At 40.5% G+C, this 21,073-nt stretch overlaps 1 protein-coding gene across 19 annotated transcripts in view; it reads left to right on the top strand.

Annotated features, from left to right (window-relative positions):
* Positions 1–1,228: 1,228 nt before the first annotated feature.
* The window catches only part of BLTP1 (bridge-like lipid transfer protein family member 1), a 127,858-nt gene continuing 108,013 nt past the window's right edge, over positions 1,229–21,073 (top strand). For all 19 annotated transcript variants that reach the window (XM_065062105.1, XM_065062106.1, XM_065062120.1 and 16 more), the window contains exons 1-5: positions 1,229–1,426; positions 10,200–10,329; positions 14,091–14,207; positions 16,022–16,100; positions 16,758–16,822. In XM_065062105.1, coding sequence (XP_064918177.1) covers positions 10,233–10,329; positions 14,091–14,207; positions 16,022–16,100; positions 16,758–16,822 — 358 coding nt within the window. In that variant the 5' untranslated portion in view covers positions 1,229–1,426; positions 10,200–10,232. The remainder of the gene's footprint in view (positions 1,427–10,199; positions 10,330–14,090; positions 14,208–16,021; positions 16,101–16,757; positions 16,823–21,073) is intronic.

Genomic DNA, 21,073 nt, shown 5'->3' with positions numbered 1-21,073 from the left:
TACAGATACAGGGCTGGACCAAGAGGTTCAGGGTGTTTTTTCAGAAAATGTTATCCCAAACACACCACACTCATGTTGTGACTGTTTTCAGCCACATTCCCATGCGTATCTTGCGGGCGGCATTCCGACCCACTCATTCAGTCGCCCAGGCCCAACATTCTCACATCATACATACAGGGATGGTTTTCCGGCCCGAAATATCATTCTCACTGGCCTGGGCTATCACTCCTTACACTCATAAAAAATATACTTCTATATAACCTGTCCAAGGCTGTATAGCTGGAAATGCACATCCTGCTGTTCCCACATCACGCCGCAGCCTCTGCAGCATTGGAGGCTTCGAAGGAATGTGGAGCTCAGCACCTGTTTTGCCAGCATGCGAGCAGCATGCAGACATGGAAGGAGGTGCACACACAGGCACGCACACTCCATGGTTTTGTTTCCTCCAGTATGATGCTTAAGTCTGTAGGGTGCAGGTGTCAAACTCATCTATGTTATACACTCATGTATGTTACACATAAATATTATACAGTCCTAAAATTGCATTTGGCCCTTTGAAGGCAGCTGCGAGGCTGACGTGGCTCCTGGTGAAGATGAGTTTGACAGCGCTGCTGTAGCGTGCAGGCCTGCATAATTTCAAATAAATCTAAGTGTTCATCATGTTTTAGCACATCTGACAGTCAAGTCATGGCCACGCGTGTGTTCAAAGACGTATGAAAATCAACTTTTTATCTGCCTGGCTTTTGGGGGCGAGTTCAGTCCACCTGCTTTGGAGGGCGCAAACGAGAAAAACGAACGGCCAGAACACGGGATCGCACAGCAGCTCGGCAAACAAAACACTCCAGTGCCTCTCAGTTAGGAGATGATCAGACTGTGAGCAAATGGGAGAGCGGTGTGAGCCGCGGACTGTCAGACGCAGTCGGTCCGTGCCGGATAACCGGAGGCCGAACCGGAGCCGGGGCCGGCGGTTCACGCTCGGGACGGGACGCGTCAGACCTGGCTGTGCGTCTCTGAGCTCCGTCTCTGCGGGATCCACGGAAACGATCACAAATTAACAGGGATGTTCAGCTACAGACACCGGCACGGCCCCGCCCTGCACATCTGGCAGCCGGGCTCGGCCAGATGTGGCCCCGCCCGCGCATGCGCGGAGCACACCCCCCTCCTCGCCCCGCCCCCACACACTCACACCCGGCGCCGCCTCTCGCGATTGGAGGCACGCACGCTTTCTTCCCGCCCCCTCGGGGAACCACAGCCCTTTCCATTGGTCCCGAGAGCCGGCGGCGCCTCGCGATTGGCTCCGGCGCCGCTGCGGGCTGGCGGCGGTGTGGGCGGGGCGGCCCGGCGTTCGCCGTGAGGTGCGGGAGGGCCCGGGCGCTACCGCCGCCACTTCCGGGTCTGTGGTGGAACCGCCGCCGAGGGCAATGGCGTAAGTGCGGGGGGCGCCGGGCGGGGGCGGGCTCGCCGCTCTGCCCAGCCGCCCCTCGGTGCCCGGGGCGGGCGGGGCGGAGGCGTGATCACGTTGCCCGCGGGCTGGGCCCGGTGCGGGGCCGCCTTAGGTTGAAGGCGCAGGCTGGTGCGGGGCGGGGGGGGTCAGCCCGGCCGCTGTCCCTGTCCCTGCCAGGCCGCGCCGCCCGCCGTGAGGGTGATGCGAGAGGCGCGAGCTGCCCCCGCCCCGCGAGGAGCCGGTGACCGGCAGCGCGCGGGGGCGGCGCCGGCCTCCGCGTTTGCGGGAGGTGTGTGGGGGCGCCCCGCGCGCTGCCGGCCGCACCACGCGCGCCTTCCCTCCCCCGGCGCGCGCCCCTTCCTTGCCCAGCTCTGCGCCCCTTTCCCGCCGCTTTCCGCGGGCGCGCTGCCAGAGGAAGCCCCTCCGCTTTCACGGGTTCCTGTGTTTCCTTTCGCGTGTGGCTTCTGTCGGCGAAGGCCGCGCGGGGCGGGCGTCGGGTCAGTGTCGGTTGCTCAGGCGCCTCAGTTCTGCTCGGCCCGTGAGGGAAGTTTCACTCTCGCTTTCCCGGCGCCTGGGAGGCGATCCCTGCCTGTGTGTGCGGGGTTTGACACACAGGTGCACACGCTGACTTCACACAGAATGCACCTGCTTTTTGATACGTCTCAGGCTGCAGTGATAACATCATCACACTTCACAGTGTCAATTTTAAATATGGTTTATAAATATATGAAGGGTGAGTGTCACGAGGATGGAGCCAGGCTCTTCTCAGTGACAACCAATGGTAAGACAAGGGGTAATGGGTGCAAACTGGAACACAAGAGGTTCCACTTAAGTATGAGAGAAAACTTCTTCTCAGTGAGGGTGACAAACACTGGAACAGGCTGCCCAGGGGGGTTGTGGAGCCTCCTCTGGAGGCCTGGACACCTTCCTGTGTAACCTCCCCTAGGTGTTCCTGCTCTGTCAGGGAGGATTGGACTAGATGGTCTTTTGAGGTCCCTTTCAATCCCTAACATTCTGCGATTCTGTGAATATAACATGCTTTAACATGTTAATGTGTCGGATGTGTGTTCCAAAGATTAGCATATAACCAATATTCCAGTCATAATCTGTCTGGATTTGTTTTGTATCTTAAAACACATCCCAACAGAAACCTTCACTAAACTTTGTGAAAACTTCCAAAGTTGGTAGTTCGCTGCAACAGATGTATCTGTACATATAATTATATCAGCTTTAATATGAAAATGATGATTGTGGCTTTGGGAGTTCTTATCTTGTGTAACATAATTAGTTATTTCTACTTTTCTGCCTTTTTTCATACTGCATACCTGTGCAGTCTTTTTTCCCAGTTTTTGTCTGCAAAACGTAATGGCCAGATAAACAGTCGACCCAGAAATTTTGACAACTGAGAAGAAAAACTGGCTTGTCCAATTATGCTAACTGGTTGCTCAAACAAACGTCGGTAAAAAGTGTGTTTAAGGTCCATCCGATTAGACATTTGTCTCTAAAAGTGGCTGTTCGGGGGTGTTTGTTTAGGATCATGGCCTGAATTTGCACAGTTTGACAGCATTCATAAACAGTAGATTTCGGTTATGCTGAATTATTGCTGGCTGATTGGATGGTGTTACATGTACATCTAGGGCTTCTATGGGGGAAATTCTCATCCTTGTACACTGAGGTAACTCAGGCCTTTTGGGCAGGCTCTTCGGAAGCTTCAGCCTGCGCACTGTCTATCAGCTGCACTTTGGTGATGGTCCTTTTGTGTAGTTTTATCCTGTGGGAAATGGGCAAGAGTTTACTGCTGTTCATTTGCAGTGTGCAGAGTTATCCTGTGCTTACAGTGGTGTTGAGATGTACCACCTTCTCCTAGTTCTTCTTATCTTCTTATGTAACTTCTTACAGCACTTGTTGCTGTGCCAAAATCTTTGGGTTGACTGCAGACTGGGGCAGAATAAAGACCTGTTTGTAGGTTACTTAAGGATGATGGTATGTGTAGCCACAAGACTTGAGTTTTAGTTTGATGTATGCCAGATTTTTCCCTTTCCCCAAATTGTGGTGATATGTCAGAGGAGAAATTTACAGTAAGTACTTCTGGAAAAATTAATAAGTGAGGTGTAGGAGACTCATTTTCATAGAGTATTTCACAGGTACAATGCTGTAGTCAAATTAAAAAAGAAGGGAGGAAAGGTCATTGCCTTGCTGTTGAGAGCAGCCCCAAAAGCAATATTTTTTTTCTAAATAGAGGAGTGTGCATAAAGAAATTTGTTATTTATTCCTACTGTTATGACCCTTTAGGTTCTGTTGTGTGAGGTTTTTTTGGCTTTGTCCTTTTTTTTCTTCCTTCTATAGCATCAAAAGCTGGCAATAGAAGCAGGAAAACAACCTTCTCCCTCGAACAAGTCTGAAAGGCAAGGTTAAACAATATATTTTTTTGTTTTAAAAAATAAAATAAAATAAAAAAATAATCCAAAGTTAAATTAGGCATTCCTAGATGAGCAGTTGAGTGATGCAAGGAGAACTGTGCTGGTTGCCATAGCATGAGTTTGTCTTTAATTTCTTATGTATTAAAACTCATGTCCTGTAAGACTAAAAATAAACAAATAAAACTTCTGTTGTCTTGGACACTGATTTAGTAGATTTCTGTTGCAAATGATTTTCCATTTCCCTTTTTTTGGGCAGTGGTGCTTGTCTGAACCACTCAAACTAGATTTTTTTCTGGTTTTTCTCACTGCTCTTGGAAGGGTGTTAAGTATTTATTTATTTATTAACTGTAGTTGTACCTCCAGTGGTTTCTGTTTTTCTGTTAGGTAAAATGAATCTCAACAGGTAGGCTACTCTAATAATAATTTTTGTTTTGTATTTTACATCTCCTTTTAATGTATTTTAATTTTCTCTTAATTAATTTTTAAGTAAATGTGTTATTTACTAATGCAAGCTACTGTAGTGCAAATTATATTTAACTAAGGCTGTGCACACACTGGTTTAACTGGGAGTGACTCCTCTGTATTCTGTTTTTAGTTCAACTGTTTCCGCTGGAGGTTGTAGCAAGACTTCATTAGTATAATTATAGCAGTAGTTTAGTTTGTTTACAGTTTACTGCTATTGTTACCACAAGCATGAGCAGAACGGGGAGAAAACAGACCTGAATCTTAGTTCTTTTCTTAAAAAAAAAGAACTGCTAATCTCTAATTGAGTATAAAGTATGAAGCCAGGGCAACTTGGCAGAATTGCTGTACGGGTGCTGTCACTTATCTTAATTTTTTGCATATGTTTTTTTTGAACAACTTCCCTTCCTTCCTCTTTTCCTTGCTTGCTGATGAAAGAATAGCTGAGCTTCTTAAGCTGTGCTGGGAAGGGTTTTAAGTCTTTGGACTTAGTTGGAGTGTTTTGGGAAAGATGGAGAGATTGACAGGTTTGTTTTGTTTTTTTTTGTGAAATGTGCCTAAAGTGCATCCGGGTGCTGACAGTGTCACAGTTCCTTCGGAGGAAAATTCAATGGAGTCATGTTTATGTTTGTGAGACTCCTTCCTAGTAGCATTTCATTATCCAAAGCTCCAGTTTCATAGCACTGGAGATCCCTTGACAGAAAGAAAGTGAGGGAGTAGGATTTAAATATGCCATTTCTTTCCTTTTCTCTATGTCATGGATATGTGTCTGTTACTGGAGATGGGGAGCATCCATGTGTATTATCTGTGTTCATTTATTTGGGCTAGGAGATTTACCTCCCGTTGTTTAATCAGTCATTTTGGGTATAATTGTAACTCTGCTGTCTTGTAATTGCTATAGAATTCGGGAGTGGAGTATCCTCAGAATCGTTGTTAACTTCTGTTAATATCAATTAACAAATATTTGGTGAATGCTTCATTTCTGTGAAGATCTGAGGAATATGTCTGACAAATTTAAACTGCCAGTTAATATTCCCCCCATGAATTCTAGTAATAATAAGGGGATTGACAGCATCCATTATTTCCCTACCTGTTGTATAACCCTATAGAAGTGTTTCTTTTCAATATTATGAAATGCTAGTTTTTTTTTCCCCCATCAGTTTTATTTAGCTGTTTTAACAAGGTAAGCTAGAGATTATTTCAAAGGATGTGATAGTCATATCTTTTTATTTCTCATTTTCTTGTTCAGTTCAAGACCTTTATTACCCTAATGCTTTTGGGAACTGAATAAGGTATCTTTTGCTTTCATCCTCAACTATAGGTACAGGACAGACCTTTTACAGGTGGGTTTTTGTTCCCTTAGCTGCAGCTGTCTCTGACAAGTAACTGCTCTCTGATGACCAAGAGCCAGATGACCAGGCTTCTGTGTCATTGTTGTTTTTTGGTGGTGTTTTAGTCAGCTGTTTCATATATGCGTGCTTTCTGTACATCTTTAATGCCTTTGTTCAAGCAGAGGTTTGTTCTTGGTGTTATGTGTTAACATGTCAGGCTGAGATTAAAACTAGTTTCCCTATTTGAAGTGATTGAAATGTGTTTATAAAGACCTTAGGCAGCTGCTTTTGAGTATTTGGCTTTTTAGGGATAGAATATTTTGCTGTGAAAACTGGATTAGAGTTTGGAATCCTGGAAACGGGCTAGCAATGAACTGCATCCTCCCAGGCCTAAAGCATCACTTGCATCATTTTGGTACTGATAAAATGGATTAATATGTGACACAAATAATTAAAGCCCATTTTTGAAGTGTCTGTTAAGTGTGTGTTTCTGCTGTAAAGAAAGCCTGCCTACCCAGGAGGAGAAAATCTACAGCAATATCGAACCCTCACGTTTTCAAGCCAGTCTGCTGTCTACTTTGAACACACTTAGTGCTATAAACACGCACAACCTGAAAAGCAGGCCCCAAGTATCTCAGTTTGGACATCATAAATAAAGGATTTGGCCTTTATCTCTCCTTGTTTCAGATATCTCATTTTCAGAAAGAAGAGTACATAACTCCTTTAAGGACTCTTGTGAAGATATTCTAAATACGACTATCGTGATTCTGTCACTTCAGTGCCACATAGTTAGGTGTTTCTCCTCCTGTTTTCCTTCCAGGGAAAAGCTAATGCATTTTGTATGTTTTAACATGGTATGCAGTAAATAAGAAAGGCAGAGAAAAGGCAAATAAATCAAAACACCTCTTATGGTTTTGGACTGTATTCTGGCATATTAACGGAGCTCATAATCACAAAACAGTAGAGACCTTGAGAAAATTCAGGGTGTTTCAACAAGATGGACCCTATTTGAAATCACTATATCTTTGAAGTTATGTCCATCTTCTTGAAACACCCTGTACAATAAATAAGCACGGAGAGGTATACATGAAGTTCTGGGTTTCTCTTCCTCTTTGGTATGTTTTCTTTCTTGTATTAGCAGGATAAGAGTCAGTTTCCCACTCTGACTTGGGTCTCATCCTTCCAAGAGTAGTCCCGTAAACTTGGAAAGTATACTGGTGCTTCACAACAATACAGGAGCACTATGAATGTAAATTGCAGGCTCATCACGCAGTGGATCAGTGATCCTGGAGAGTGCAACAGTTAATGTTTTGTCTGATGGCAAAGTGATTTTTGCCCATAGGAATAAGTGTAACAGAGGATGGATGACTGCAGGCGGCTGAGAGGTAACACTAGGTTTAAATGTATGGGTGGAAGATGAAGGCAGACAGATGCAGGACTGTCAGCAGAAAGAAATGGTTGTTACTGAAAGTAGCTAATATTTGTGCTGGGAAGTCTGCATCTCTTCTTCTTGACAATCATGATGATGCAGATCCTGCCTCTCCATCCTCCATGTCATATCAGTGCCCAAGGACATCATAAACAGTGTGTACTACATAAGTCTTGTCGAGGTTTGATTGCAAGGTGACAATAAAAACGTGGCTGATGTATTGTTAACCCCTCCTTCTGCCCCCTTCCTACTAAAGACAGGCGATTGGGAGGGAAAGAAGGACAGAGAGAAGAGAGTTGGAAAAATTAAAAATGTTTTACTGATGCTACCAATAAAAAAGAGAAAATAATACAAAATATACACAACCAATCTTGAAACTCCCGGCAACTGCTCCGGCAGATGTAGGGCCAGCACTCGAAGTCCTGGACTGGACTATGCAGCCAACCGGAGCTGGATTCAGTCTGTCACTAGGATTCAGTCTGTCACTAGGCCTCAGTTTGCAGGGACGACTCACAAGGTTCTCTCCTAATGTCGGCCATAAGCAAAAGGGACGAGATCCTCGTGATTTCCTACTTTCATATGAAGTATCACCTGAATGGGATGGGATACTTGGTTGGTCAGTTTTTGTTCACCTCCTGCTTGCACATCTTGTGAGATGCATCACTATCAATGACCTTGCATACCATTGCTAAAACATGTGTCTAACTTTCAGAAGAGTGCATTTAATAAGGAGGCTTTAGCTGACAAGCAAATTCACTAAATGAGAAACTTGTTTTTAACAAAGCCAAGACAGTCTTGCATACATCCCCGTTCTATTACACTAATTCATATGGCCAACATTGCTTCATAGTCTAAATGACTTGAGCACCTGCGTCCTTTAAGACACATACTGAGAGCCCACATCTAGTGCAGGTGGTGCTGCTGCCTGTTTCTGGATGGTTGTACTTTTATTGCCATCATCTTCCTTGGGTGTCTCAATCCAGGGCAAAGGGTGCTCATCAGTGGGGCAGGGTGTTAAAGGACCAGCTGTGGAGCTACAAAATGTGTGTTGACACATGATGACTGATGGGAGATTCCTGAATTTATTTGCATGCAAATAGCAAATATATTCCAGAAATCTTCCAAGGATATGCAGTTTATGCTTATGCATAGTGGTGACAAAAAATTATGAACGTGGTATTATTTATATAAGTAACTGTCAAGGTCCAATTACTTGTGGTCTCTGAGTTGTCTTGCCACAATCTTATTTAGAGCATAAAGATATTTAATGTACTGTCTCATAACAATGGGTGATAATTTCTTAGGAAAAAGCCACAGGTTACTTTCTTGAGAGATTAAATAGTGGTGGTGTTTATTAAGGTGATAGACAGTCCTTATCAATTGACAATGTTTCCATAGTGGTCTTGATCACAAAAGACTGACCCTGTTGTCTTTTGGTGAGAAAGGGAAAAATAGGTTATTTTTTCCTTTATACTGAAAAGTGTTGATTTTCATTTCCCCAGTTACCCTGTCATTTCTGGGTGAAAGGCTCTTTGAGGCTGCCAGCAGAGGCATCGTCTGCCTCATAACACAGGTTGGCACGTGGGATTTTGATTAAGGTACTGTGAATGTCTTAAAACAAATCACAGTGCCATTATATGATTTAATTTGCTGTTGTAACGTCCCTTCTAAAACAAGAGCTTGTTTTTAAGAAGTGTATGTAGTGCTTATTATTTCTCTTTGTAAGGGAGCTAATTTAGTGGCTTCTTTCTCAGGACTACTGGAAGCAAGGTCTGGTGTTTTGAGTTTTTCTTGCTGTTTGTTTGTTTCTTCTTTCCTCCTCATTTTATTCCCTTTTATAAAAGAGGCAGGAAACAAACTGCTAGCACTTATTCTTGTGACTCTACTTGTATTTTAGTTCAAAACACATGCTCTTGTTTCAAGGTACAGTATTTACTCAAATGCATGGGAGAAACAAGTGCATTTAAAGGCAGGGTGTTTTTCCAACTTCTTCCACATTTTGTTTTCAAGTTGTAAGAGTGAGAGGTTGTATGAATATTACAAGAAAAACTGGATAAATTGTTAGTTTTCTTGCAAACACTTCTAAATACTGACTATTCCAAAGATGTTAACGCTGCTCAAAAACTAAGGTTTTATGTTCTGTAGCTCTTGAAGGGGAGCACTGGAGACTTCATAAAGAAAGGAAATAAAGTCTACTGAATTTTATTTTTTGTTGAGGGTTGAATGCTGACAGGAAGACAGGCTGTCAGGAGCTGGAAGGTATTTAAAAAGAAAACATTTTTAAAAAGGCAGAATTAATGCTTATCTTCCTGTAAGAAGGCTTGACAGATAACATCCAAGGGAGAAGACTTCAAATGAAACTAATGCAAGTAAAATACTGCAGTGTAATTACAGATGTTACTGAGTTGAGCTACTCCCTGTTAGTCACACTTAATATATAACCCAGTTGCAAGATGATTTGTGGATAGTTTGAATAAGTGTGTAAGATCAGAAGGACTGGTTTTCTGCTCTCTATAACAGAACACTCCGTAGTCACTTTTTATAAGATGGTGCAAATCCACTCTTAAGCAAGAGAATTAATGAACACAGTGGATTAGGAAGTTATAGGAATTTTCCATAGCTCCTGGAAGTGTCCTCTTTGACCTTTCCTTCTTCAGGGGACAGGGGTCTGCTCTCATAGTGTTTCATATTACCTGTTTGAATGTCAGAAAGCTTAATACAGACTAATTTTTAATTGTATGTTCCGTTGCCTTTTGACCTACTGCTATGGTACAGCAGTTTTCTAAATTTATTTGCTATTATATGCTGTATGGGGCATTCAGGGTACTAAATTTGGAGAGTGTATTCTGGCATTCTGTTAATCTGAGTATTGTTTTAGGGAGGCATGTGCCTGGAAACTCTGTTTCAGCAGAGATGAGTGGAAGTGTTTCTGGAACTCTAAAGCAGAATAAAGGGTAGTTGACAATCATGAAGATGTTACTGAAGGAATCAAACAAGTAAAGCCATATTTGTGTGAAGCAGACTGTTAAAAATTGCTTAACATGGTACATACTGAGTTTTCTCCAGACTGTATTATGCTTTTTACTCTTTTTTTTTTCTTTTTTTTCTTTCAGTTCTATAGGTGCTGGTGCAAAAACAATTTAGCAATGGATCAAAGAAAAAATGATAGTTTTGTCCCAAGTATCACACAGTTGGAAGACTTCCTAACAGAACATGACTCCAATGTTGTTTGGCTGTTAGTAGGTAAGGTGAATCTATTCTGTTTTGGTTAAGTTTTTGTGTGTGTTTACTTTTGAGTGTGCAGCCCTAAATACTGACGTGCCAATACAGAATTTCTTACCAAACGACATCACAGCGTTAAAACAGATTTTGATTTGTCATACAGCTATTTAATGAGTTTTGGCAATACTGCTTAAGTAGTTCAGAAAGAAAAAGTATGAACCGTTTCCGATACTAATTGTGCTGCAGCACGTGGGAGATAAGTCCAGTATGCAAAGGACAATGCTCTACAACTGCTACTCTGCAAAATAAGAATGCAATGAGAATTTCTCTCTGTGAAATAATGTTGTTCAAACACCAGAGTAAGCTGGTGATTAATTGTAATGCCATAACAAAGGTTTAGCATTGTAGCATGTGACAGGCAGATTCAGTAACTTCATTATACCAATATGGACATATCTGCCATTTAATATTATATAGTTTGAATAGTGCTATAGATACTGTTGTGTTTAATGCATAACTTCAAGACTAAACTGTGTGCCACAATAAACCTTTAAGCCAAACCATTGTGTACTCAGTTGTAGACTGTTTTTGTAAATGTGCCTGATGTAGGTGTGCTATTTTTTTTTTTACAACACTAGTGCTATTGTTTATATTTATGTGTAGTTACTTTTATTTTTTGAATCTGTGAACAAGTGAGTCAGGGACTGCAAAATAGAAGTGAAGTTGTATTCAGGTCCAGGTGAGAGTGTTAGAAGTATGTGATGAATTTGGACTTTTCTAAAGGTAGATCATACCTGCTTTTCGGCCTTGGTTTTTGGACCTGGAGTCAGGGGGAGTATGGGAAAAATAACTTTATTTTTTAACAGCTGGGAAGTTAAAGCATGTCTGGTGGCTATTGATGTATTGCAGGGGTGTCAGACTCATTTTCACTCAGGGCCACATCAGCCTCATGGTTGACTTCAAAGGGCTGAATGTAATTTAAATTTAAATATAGGAATAGTTACATTTATACAGTCCTAAAATGAAGACAACCGTGAGGCTGATGTGCCCCCTGGTGAAAATGAGTCTGCATCCCTGTTGTATTTGAATTATTTTTTGGTAGGCCAAACTAAAATGAAAAAGACATAGGCATATTAGCCGAGGGTGTTTTCTGAATATTATTTATTGCACTCCTAATATGTTGACATGGAAAGCTCCTGTTCACCTTCGAAGTCTAAGTGTAGTCAAGATGAATATAAGAGAAGTCACCATGCTGATAGTTGCCCGTGGTAAAATGTGGAACGGATGCAGAACGCATCTGAAGAATTTGTCTCCAGAAGCTTTGACTTGAGATTTACAGATGTTCATGTCTTTTGCCAAAGAATAAAAGTGTCAAACAGCAGTCTGCAGAATTTTCTTTCTCTGGTTGTCCCTCTTTGCATTGAATTCCTAGAGCAAACTGTCAGTAATTCTACTTGGAAAGTATGTAAGATATAAGCAACTACATCTAACAACTGTGATTTAAACCAAAAGTTTACTTAGCTTTCTTATTTGCCTATTAAACTTACAAATTTCTCTTTCACAGAAGGGTGGGTGGGACTTCAAGAAATATGATAATATAATCCATCCTCTTTTTCTAAGGGCAGATTGACCTATGTGCAGTAACACAGTTTTGGGAAAACGCTAATCTCTTCAGTAGTAAGAAACCACCTGGTATTCTAGAAACAACAGCGCAAACAGAAAAAGTTTGGTAGTCTCCTGTTATGAGGCTTGGTTAGAGACATATTAAAGTAATGTTTATTAACTGACGTAGTTTCAACCAGCCATTCCTCCTTTGCTTTCATCTGCTGACCCACGGCATCCTGTTATGAGAAAACAAAAAAAGATGTCAACAGTTTCTTCTCCTGAAACTTGAAACAGCTAAATATGGATCCCAGTAAAAGAGATGATGAATTCTAGAATGAACATGCTCCTCAAGACAGTTGCTGCTCGATTCTAGAATAATTTCTAAAAATCACCTGCAGTAAAACATTCCAAATGTAATTTCCAGAATGTCGTTTCAGTTAAGAGGCTTTTAAAATCAAGGAATAGAGTTCATGGAATCTGTCACTTAATAGTGGAGACTAAATTTGGTGAGGGAAAAGAAGAGGCTACAATTTGTGTCAGAGTTGGAACTGGTGGTAAAGGCAACAGATTAGGACCATAGTGTCTGGCAACTCTATTTGCTGATTTTTGTCGGTATACATCACCTTAAGAGGGTAGCGTCTTGGCTTTAGGTATCTCAAAGTTAAGTGTCTATTTGAACGTTAATCTCAAACTAAGTTATATTACTGGAAATAGAGCCTTTGAGTGTGAGTCATTCCACCTTTCTCCCTACATGGATAGAGTACCAGCAGTGAGTAGCTTACTCACCAAAGGCCAGGGGAGGTGAGCGCTGTCCTTGGAGCCTTCACCAAATGCCAAGAGCAGTGTCTTTCCTGGAGTGTGGCTTTCACTCTCCCTGCCTTGTTCATGTTTTCACGTGTCAAGCAGCTTATCTGCCCGAGTGTATGAGCTGCTTTAATTTTGGCCTCACTACATTCATTTTTCCAGTAAGAAAAAGGCAAAGTCATGAGAGTCTTGCTCCTCTACCTTCTCCTGGTCTTTCAACAAAGCACGGGTGTTGTTACAAAGCAGTGAAGCATCCCACTGCAAAACAATTAAGGGGCAGTAAAAGGACAGGTTGGTTTTGTTTATTTTTAAGTCATCATCTGAACTTTCTGCAGAGTGGAGATGCCATATCAAAATGCCTTTCATGCACTTCAGCTTTCCCATAAAAGACACAATAAATCTGAAGTTTCGAGTATGACACATATACATAAATGAAAAACTTCTGTTACAAAGTTCAGTTAGTATAATGAGTAGAGATACCTCAAATACAAAAATTGCTTTCTTTCTTACTGTGCTTTAGATGAACTAGATTGGTAATTATTAGTAAAGTAAGTATTGGTAATTATTAGTAAAGTGAGTTAGAACTAGTCCATTCCTTGGCAGTTCTATTCCTTTTGGGTTTGTCCTTCTGGAAGCTTTGAGAACCCTTGTAGCTAGAAATAGGTTACTAGCTCATAATCAACTAAAGTAAAAAATTACTTTGGGGATTAGCAGACCTAATTTATTTTTTTGTTAACATGTTTCTCATTGGATTGCTATTTCTTTTTTTTTTTTTTCCTATCAAATTACCTCTTGAACCATTGACAGGTTTCAGGTAACCCAAGGACTAGAACATTTCTCTCAGGATACAGCAACTTAGGAAATGGTTTCAGATTTGATAATGTTGCTTCCTGTGCCAAGATAGGAAGGACTAGAAATTTAAGTTACATTTCACCGTATGGAGAAGGAATATAGTATGTTTTTTCTGATTGTGTGTTTTTTTTAGGGTGTTTTGAAATAAATAACTGTGTAGAATAATGCATGTAATGATTTAATCTATGAAATTTAACTTCTTGGATGGTAAGGGATGCAGTGAGATTTGTGGTGCCTTTTGCAGGTCCTTAGGAAGACATTTTTTAAATATATTGGGGAATGGAAGAACAGTGAAGAATCTGTAGTTTTCTGAACTTCCTATTTCCCCTTCTTTTTTGCCTCATCTCTTCACACCCTTCTCGCACCATCTCTCTGAAAACATCTGTTAAAATGTCCCATCAATGAAAAATTGTTTTGGAGAGTAGGAAGAATGTTGTTGTGCTTTATGGTCTTAATAGGTAAGGCTTTTATCTAGGTCAGCATACTGTAAAATATTTTAATTCATTTTAATCTTTCAACAGCGACAATATTGTCTTGTGGATGGATTATCTACCTAACTTATTATAATTCCCGGAACATTGGACTCATTTTAACATTGGTTCTTAACAGATTATATAAACATGGCTACATCCATATTGGTAAGTTATGGTTACTGTAATGCCACTATTTACTGTTTTTTATTATACCTCAAATTGCTAAAAGCTTGAAGTAAAATCAAAGTGTTCCTTTGTTATAGTAATTTGAAAATGATCAGCGTGGGTTTAATTTAAGAAGGAAAAAAAAAATCAATACTGTGGTTTAGGGGAGGATTCTTGGCATAGGTAGAAAAATACCCCCTTTAGCACTGAAGTCTCTCATTTTCTGTTGAAGTTCCCTCGACAGGTTTTTTTGATTTTTAAGTTGTTTACCTTTTTCTGTTTAGTCTGTACACTTTGTGTACTTAAAATCCGTACATTTTCCTTTACCCCTTTTTCAAAGCCCTATAATCATAATGGTTAGTGTTGTAAAAGGCTAAGATTGATTCAAGTCCCCCATGGAACCTGCCTGAGCTGCTTCTGAATTTGCTGTGTAACTTGGTGTTAGGGGGTGCAGTGTCCCACTCCCCATATACCTTTGGGGCTGGTGATGCGGTGTCTGAAGGGTGAGTGGCACCCGCTGGAGTGGGCACAGAGGGGCACGGTGGAGCCTCAAGCCTCACTTCCTTGTTAAAGCAGCGTCCTTGCTTTCTAAATAAGCTGTCAGAAAAACTAATGTTAATCTACACTGGAACTGTGGTGTGTGAAGTTTATACTGGCTAGAACATTTGCATCAGAATCCATTAACTTTTATATAGATATATAAAAAACATTTTGGAATAAAACAGGTCAGTACAAATCACTTGGGCTCTCACCCACATTACAGGAATATCTGATGCTGAGTCACAAAGGGCTGTATCGCACGACCTCACTCTGGTTTTACCTTTTGTTTTCTTTCATTTATTCTTCCATCTCTTCCTCTTTCTGCTTGCCAGAATGACAGTGACTTGAGTTCTGGACTATTTCTGCAACAATTGATCATAAATATTGTGAGAACTTAAAACAAAAAAGCCCCACTCACACCCACCTTCCAAAGAGACCGCTGTGATAACTTGCTTACGGCCTCAAGAGTTTAAGAACTGTGATCCAAACTGTTTTCAAATCCAGCTTTTTGAACAGCAATATACATGAAATATTTATTGGCTACTACACTTGATAGGCTTTTATTAAAATTTCTCTGTGAAATTACTGTTAAGACAGCTGGACATAGCTGGCCAAATATATGGTGTTGTTTGTAAACTTAATCAGTAAGAAGACCATAGCATTAATTAAATCCCATGATTTACAGCTTGGCTTCAATATATTTTTATTTTTATTTATTTTTTTTTAAACAAATGATAGTTTACTTAACTCTCTGTGAGTAAGGTGAAAAGCATTAGGAAAAACGGGCTATTGCATTCCCTGCTAGTCTTTTCATGCTTATTGATTCTCCTGTGGTGAACACAATTTGTCATAATAATTGGACTGAAAACTTGATAACCATTTAAAATTTGAGAAATTCTTCTGTCAGGATCTTTATTTTTCTAATTAACATCTTGCATACAATGTGGATACTACAAGTGTTCAAAATAGCTTTCCTAACTCTCTTCACAAGCTTCACAAGGCACCTGAATGTTGTTGGGTGACTAGTGTTTCTCAGAAGATTGGTTGTACATTTGGCTGGTGCCAAACCCAGCATCTTTTAGAGCTGTGCACTTTTTGTCTTGTATGTTCTGAATCTCTGACTTACCTTCTCTGAAAGTCAGTGTGTTTTCAAAGGGCAGAAACTCAACACATCCAGTAAACACATTTCAGATAAGTGAATATTATTCCTATTCAGAAAATAAAGCATCAACAATTTTAGGCTGATGTCCTATGAACGCTTTCTTTCACACTAGGTTCCTTTTCATTCTCTGTGCTGTCTGGGAAAGTCATGGTTCGCGAAATCTATTTCATCACAGAAGACATGTCTATCAGGTACAGATTTCCAAAGGAGTCACTGTTCTAAATAGCAGTATCAAATACAGTAATTGTATATGTCTAAATAACACATATCAAAATGCTGTCTTACTAAAGAGTAATAAATATAAGTAAATATATTTATAATCTGAGTCTTTTTATGGTATTATTTAGTTAGATACTTGTGTTAACTCGTTTGCTGTTTGAGTGTTATCAAGTGAAAGTGAGTACTGAATAAGATTCTATTTCTCCTTAATATTTGTAAAGGAAAACGCTTTAGAGTTTGAAGTAGAAATATTTTTAATTAGTGTCTTCCAATCCTTCACACTCCCACTCTTATGTCTGGAAGATTCATTTTGGCCAAGTAGCTTGCATTTCTTGTCTGGAATTAAGAATAATTTTGTGAAACACACACTAGCAAAGAGTTTGTAATTTTGATTCTTACTGTTAAAATTGGAAAGCCTTGAGAAGACAATGGATACTGGATTTTATACAAGTTTTCCCTTAATGCAGTAGTTCTATAATATTATACTATATGCTTTGTGCTTTAATATTGCTTGTAAACTGCTGCAAATGCAGATCTCTGCAGGACATAAGGCAGCATGTCATGCAGCTGCACAAAGGATTTTGGATTATCACGCTTAATTTGTGTTTTATCTAATTTATTTGATTTAGAATTCAAGACGGATTTATCATATTCCGCTGGTGGAAGATGTACAACCCTAAGCAGAAACAGCACGGTATGTCTCTCAAGAAGGTTTCCAAGTTTAAATTAAGTTTACAAGTAGCCTACGGAAAAATACTTCCTTTGCACAATTGCATGCATGAAACTGATTAGTTAATATGTACCTGAAGTACACGGAGTCATCAGAAGGTATGGGTTATTTGACTGGTTGGTCTGTGTTAGTAGACTAGAAGAAAGCAATAAAATAAATACAAGATTCGTTATCAGGGGCTGAACCCTTCTTAAGACAAACCATTAACCCTAATTGTGTTGAATGGAGTAAAATCCAGCTGATGACCAGTCACAAGTGGTGTTCCCCAGGGCTCTGTGTTGGGGACAGTTCTGTTTAATCTCTTTATCAGTGATCGGGACAAGGGGATTGAGTGCACCCTCAGTGAGTTTGCAGATGACACCAAGTTGGGTAGGAGTGTTGATCTGCTGGAGGGTAGGAAGGCCATACAGAGGGATCTGGACCAGCTGGATTGTTGGGCTGAGGCCAGTTGTATGAGGTTTAACAAGGCCAAGTGCCGGGTCCTGCACTTGGGTCACAACAACCCCAGGCAGCGCTACAGGCTCGGGGAAGAGTGGCTGGAAAGCTGCCTGGAGGAAAAGGACCTGGGGGTGTTGATTGACAGCAGCTGAACATGAGCCAGCAGTGGGTCCAGGTGGCCAAAAGGTCCAACAGCATCCTGGCTTGTATCAGGAATAGTGTGGCCAGCAGGACTAGAGAAGCAATTGTGCCACTGTACTCAGCACTGGTGAGACCGCACCTGGAATCCTGAGTTCAGTTTTGGGCCCCTCATCATAAGAAAGACACTGAGGTGACAGAGAGAGTTCAGAGGAGGTGACGAAGCTGGTGAGGGGTCTGGAACGCAAGTCTGATGAGGAGCAGCTGAGGGAACTGGGGCTGTTTAGCCTGGAGAAAAGGAGGCTGAGGGGAGACCTTATCACTGTCTACAACTACCTGAAAGGAGGGTGTAGCATGAAGGGGGTTGGTCTCCTGAGTAACAAGTGATAGGAGAAGAGGAAATGGCCTCAGGTTTTGCCAGGGGAGGTTCAGGTTGAATATTAGGAAAAAATTCTTCACGGAAAGGGCTGTCAGGCATTGGGACAGGCTGCCCAGGGAAGCGGTAGAGTCACCATCCCTGAAGGTGTTTAAAAGATGCGTAACTGAGGCTCTTAGGGACGTGGTTTAGTGCCAGAGTTAGGTTAATGGTTGGACTTGCCAATCTTGAGGGCTTCTTCCACCCAAAATGATTTTATGATTCTATAATAGCAACCTTCATTAGCTGTATTCTAAACAGAAGTAACCCTATATTGAAAGTTATAACTATGAAAGAGACTTCTTATGTTCTGGAAGTTATTTTATTTTTCTAGTTTTAGTGTTGTGCTCTCAGTATTTTAGCAAAAGTGTTATGGTGGGGGATGTTCTTTAGTATTTGATAACCCTGTATCTTGATGACATCTGTGGTCGAAGAAATGGGGAAGTGTGAAAAATTCATTTATTTTTCTTCCTTATCTATGGTTGAAGAAGGACGATTAACATTGGACGCAAGAGATAAATCGTATCTGCAGAAAACACTGTGAGAAAACATAAGTAGCCATGTGATGTGTGCTTAGTCATGTGTAGGATTAGAATCTTGCTGAACGAGCCTCAAGTCCTGCCTCTTTTAACACTTTTGAAGTGTCACAGCTCCATTGCTAATTCGACGATGTCCAGAAGTGGCAACTGCCTATGGTTGAGGAGGGCACTAATCAAGAGGGTTTTTGGAGGGCTTTTCTTTCCTGTCTCCCTGTTGGAAGTGGACTCTGGTGTGAAGCCTCTTAGACTTGTCAGCAAGCTTGTACAGCTGTTGTTTTGTCAGCACCAACTCAACAGTGGTAGGAGCGTATGCATTACACAAGTAAATATGAGACGCTGTTCAGTATAGTGATTTGAAGTAGAAAGAGTTGCTCGCTTCTTTTTGTTGAGGTGTTAATAAGCCTGTAAGGTGATAGGACACAATTCAAGTTCTTTATATCGTAAGAAGACTAATGCAAAAGGTGGAACCTAGTCCTAGAGTTAATTAGATTCTTCCAAGCACAGGTCATTGTTCAACAGGTTTTGAGAGAGTTTTCTTCATCTGCTAGTTAAAACATATTTCTCTAGTGGCTTATAGAGTGAAACGATAAATTGAACTTAGTGCAATCAAAATAGCTCTGTCTTTGGTGGTATTTTTGCTTGGCAGTATTGCAAAGTATTAACCATTGCTACTGGCATTTAAGACTGCATAGCTAGTGGACAAATAATCCAAGTACCTAAAGAGGTCAGAGGAGTATAGGTCTGACAAGAAGGCAACGTGAATAAAATCCTGTCTTAAATTATTAGTCTTTTTTCCTAGGAAAAAGAACCGTACTCACTTTACGTTTTGGTTATTTAGCTGAGATGCTTTAATTTTTATCCTTCAAGGAAAAATAAAATCTTCAATGGTTTTTAGTAGGTTGTAGTATATTCTTCCCAATACTTTTTAATGTTTGATCACCTGTACCTGACCAGATTGCAAAGGGCGATGGTAAACTGCATCTTAAAGATTTCTGGTTTGTTCAAGGATTATTCCCTTGCAGGTGTCACACAGAATGGTTGGAAAGCCATTGGAGTTAGATATGAGTGATGGATACCTTTGTTTCATATTCTTCATAAACAAAAACCAAACAAAACAGAGCTAAATTTTTTCCTATAGAAAATCAAATAGACTGAATCTGGGCTATTAACCATTTAAAAACTGCACCAGATTCTTATAAAAACATAAGCCTTAAATATTTTAATATTTCTGCTTGGAAATAAATAAATATTATGAAGACTTAGTTATAACTTTTAGTTTTGGAGTGTTTGTTGGGTTTTTTTTTGTTCTTCAGTTCTGTAACTGAAGTGCAGGATGTTCCTAACAATAATGTGAAATATGACAGGAATGGGATTTTGGTTTTCATAGTGCTGATAAACTTAAAATCGTGTTAGTGTAGAAATAATGTGACCTCGTTCAGTTTTTTTCTGAGAGATATTTAGGGTATTAGAGGGGGGGTTTTGTGCACAAAGGGAAGGCAAGTGAAGGATTTGGAAATACTTGGAGGCCTTAATAAGGGAACTCCCTTTCAGGTCATTTCAGGTGTCCTCGATATCACCTTTTTGGTAAAGGGCTGTACTTGATAATCTAATTTTCAGTGGTAAGATTATCAGTGTTAAGCACTATTACAGTAGTATACAAGGAGCTGAACTTCAGCATGGGGACATCTTAAATTTCTTAAAACTTATCCTTCTCTGTTCAAATGTGTATGCAGCTTGTATAAGTCTCCATCTCCTGAGGGAACCTACTGAAGGTAGCGCAGACTCATATATTCCCACTGAGCTTGTACAGCTGTTGCTTTGCAAGTACCAACTCAACAGTGGTAGGAGCGTAGGCATTATGCAGAAAAATATGAGCTGCTGCTACAAGAAGGTTGGATAATGATTACTGATAACCTGTAGTAAAGTTGCATTACCTGCTATGGTTTTTTAAAAGTTCCTCAGTTCAACCCTAGCAAGTGCAATCTGCTTTTCCTCATGGCACAATGTTGGTACTAAGCAAGTCATACCAATGTTCAAAGAACTTCCTAGAAAAAGTCAGGTATGTGGAATGTTTTACTGCCTTCAGTTGAACCATACTGGGGCTTGGGAGTAGGTTTTGTACATACTTGGGAAGTGAAAGTGTTTAGGAACAAAAGTTGGAGGATTATGTTGTGAACAAGGCACACCCAGGTGTCTTGGCTTGGGTGCCACAGCAAAATTACGTTTTTAGAAAAAATTGCTCTACTTTTTATTGTCAGGAGTGACTTGCTTCACCTTCCTGTTAGGCTTTATATAGTGGGCATATTTATGTTGAATTGTTTGGGTAGTTGTGATACAAGCATTTAAATAAATAATAAATAAACAATACATCTTGATCCAACTCTGTAGAGGCAAATGTCAAAACCTTGGCTACATTAGTCACCTTGATTCCAACAGATGTTCATAAAACTTCAGTATTTTATGATCAATCTGGTAGTTACTTTTACATCACTTTCCTTTTTTTTTTAATTAATTTAACTGTATGACATTCGGATGTGCTTGTCTCTTTTTCATTGCCTTTTTTTTTCTTTCCAAAAGTGTCTTAGGTAACAAAATAGATGTGTAGAGGCTGAATCTTCTTTTTGTTTTTAGGAAAAAGAGATAATTGGCTCTTTAAATCCCCTTTAAAAAAAGGAATTGCTACAT

This window comes from Columba livia, chromosome 4, assembly GCF_036013475.1.
Source record: "Columba livia isolate bColLiv1 breed racing homer chromosome 4, bColLiv1.pat.W.v2, whole genome shotgun sequence".
Taxonomy (NCBI): Eukaryota; Metazoa; Chordata; class Aves; order Columbiformes; family Columbidae; genus Columba; species Columba livia.
This window is presented reverse-complemented; position numbering and strand designations above follow the sequence as displayed.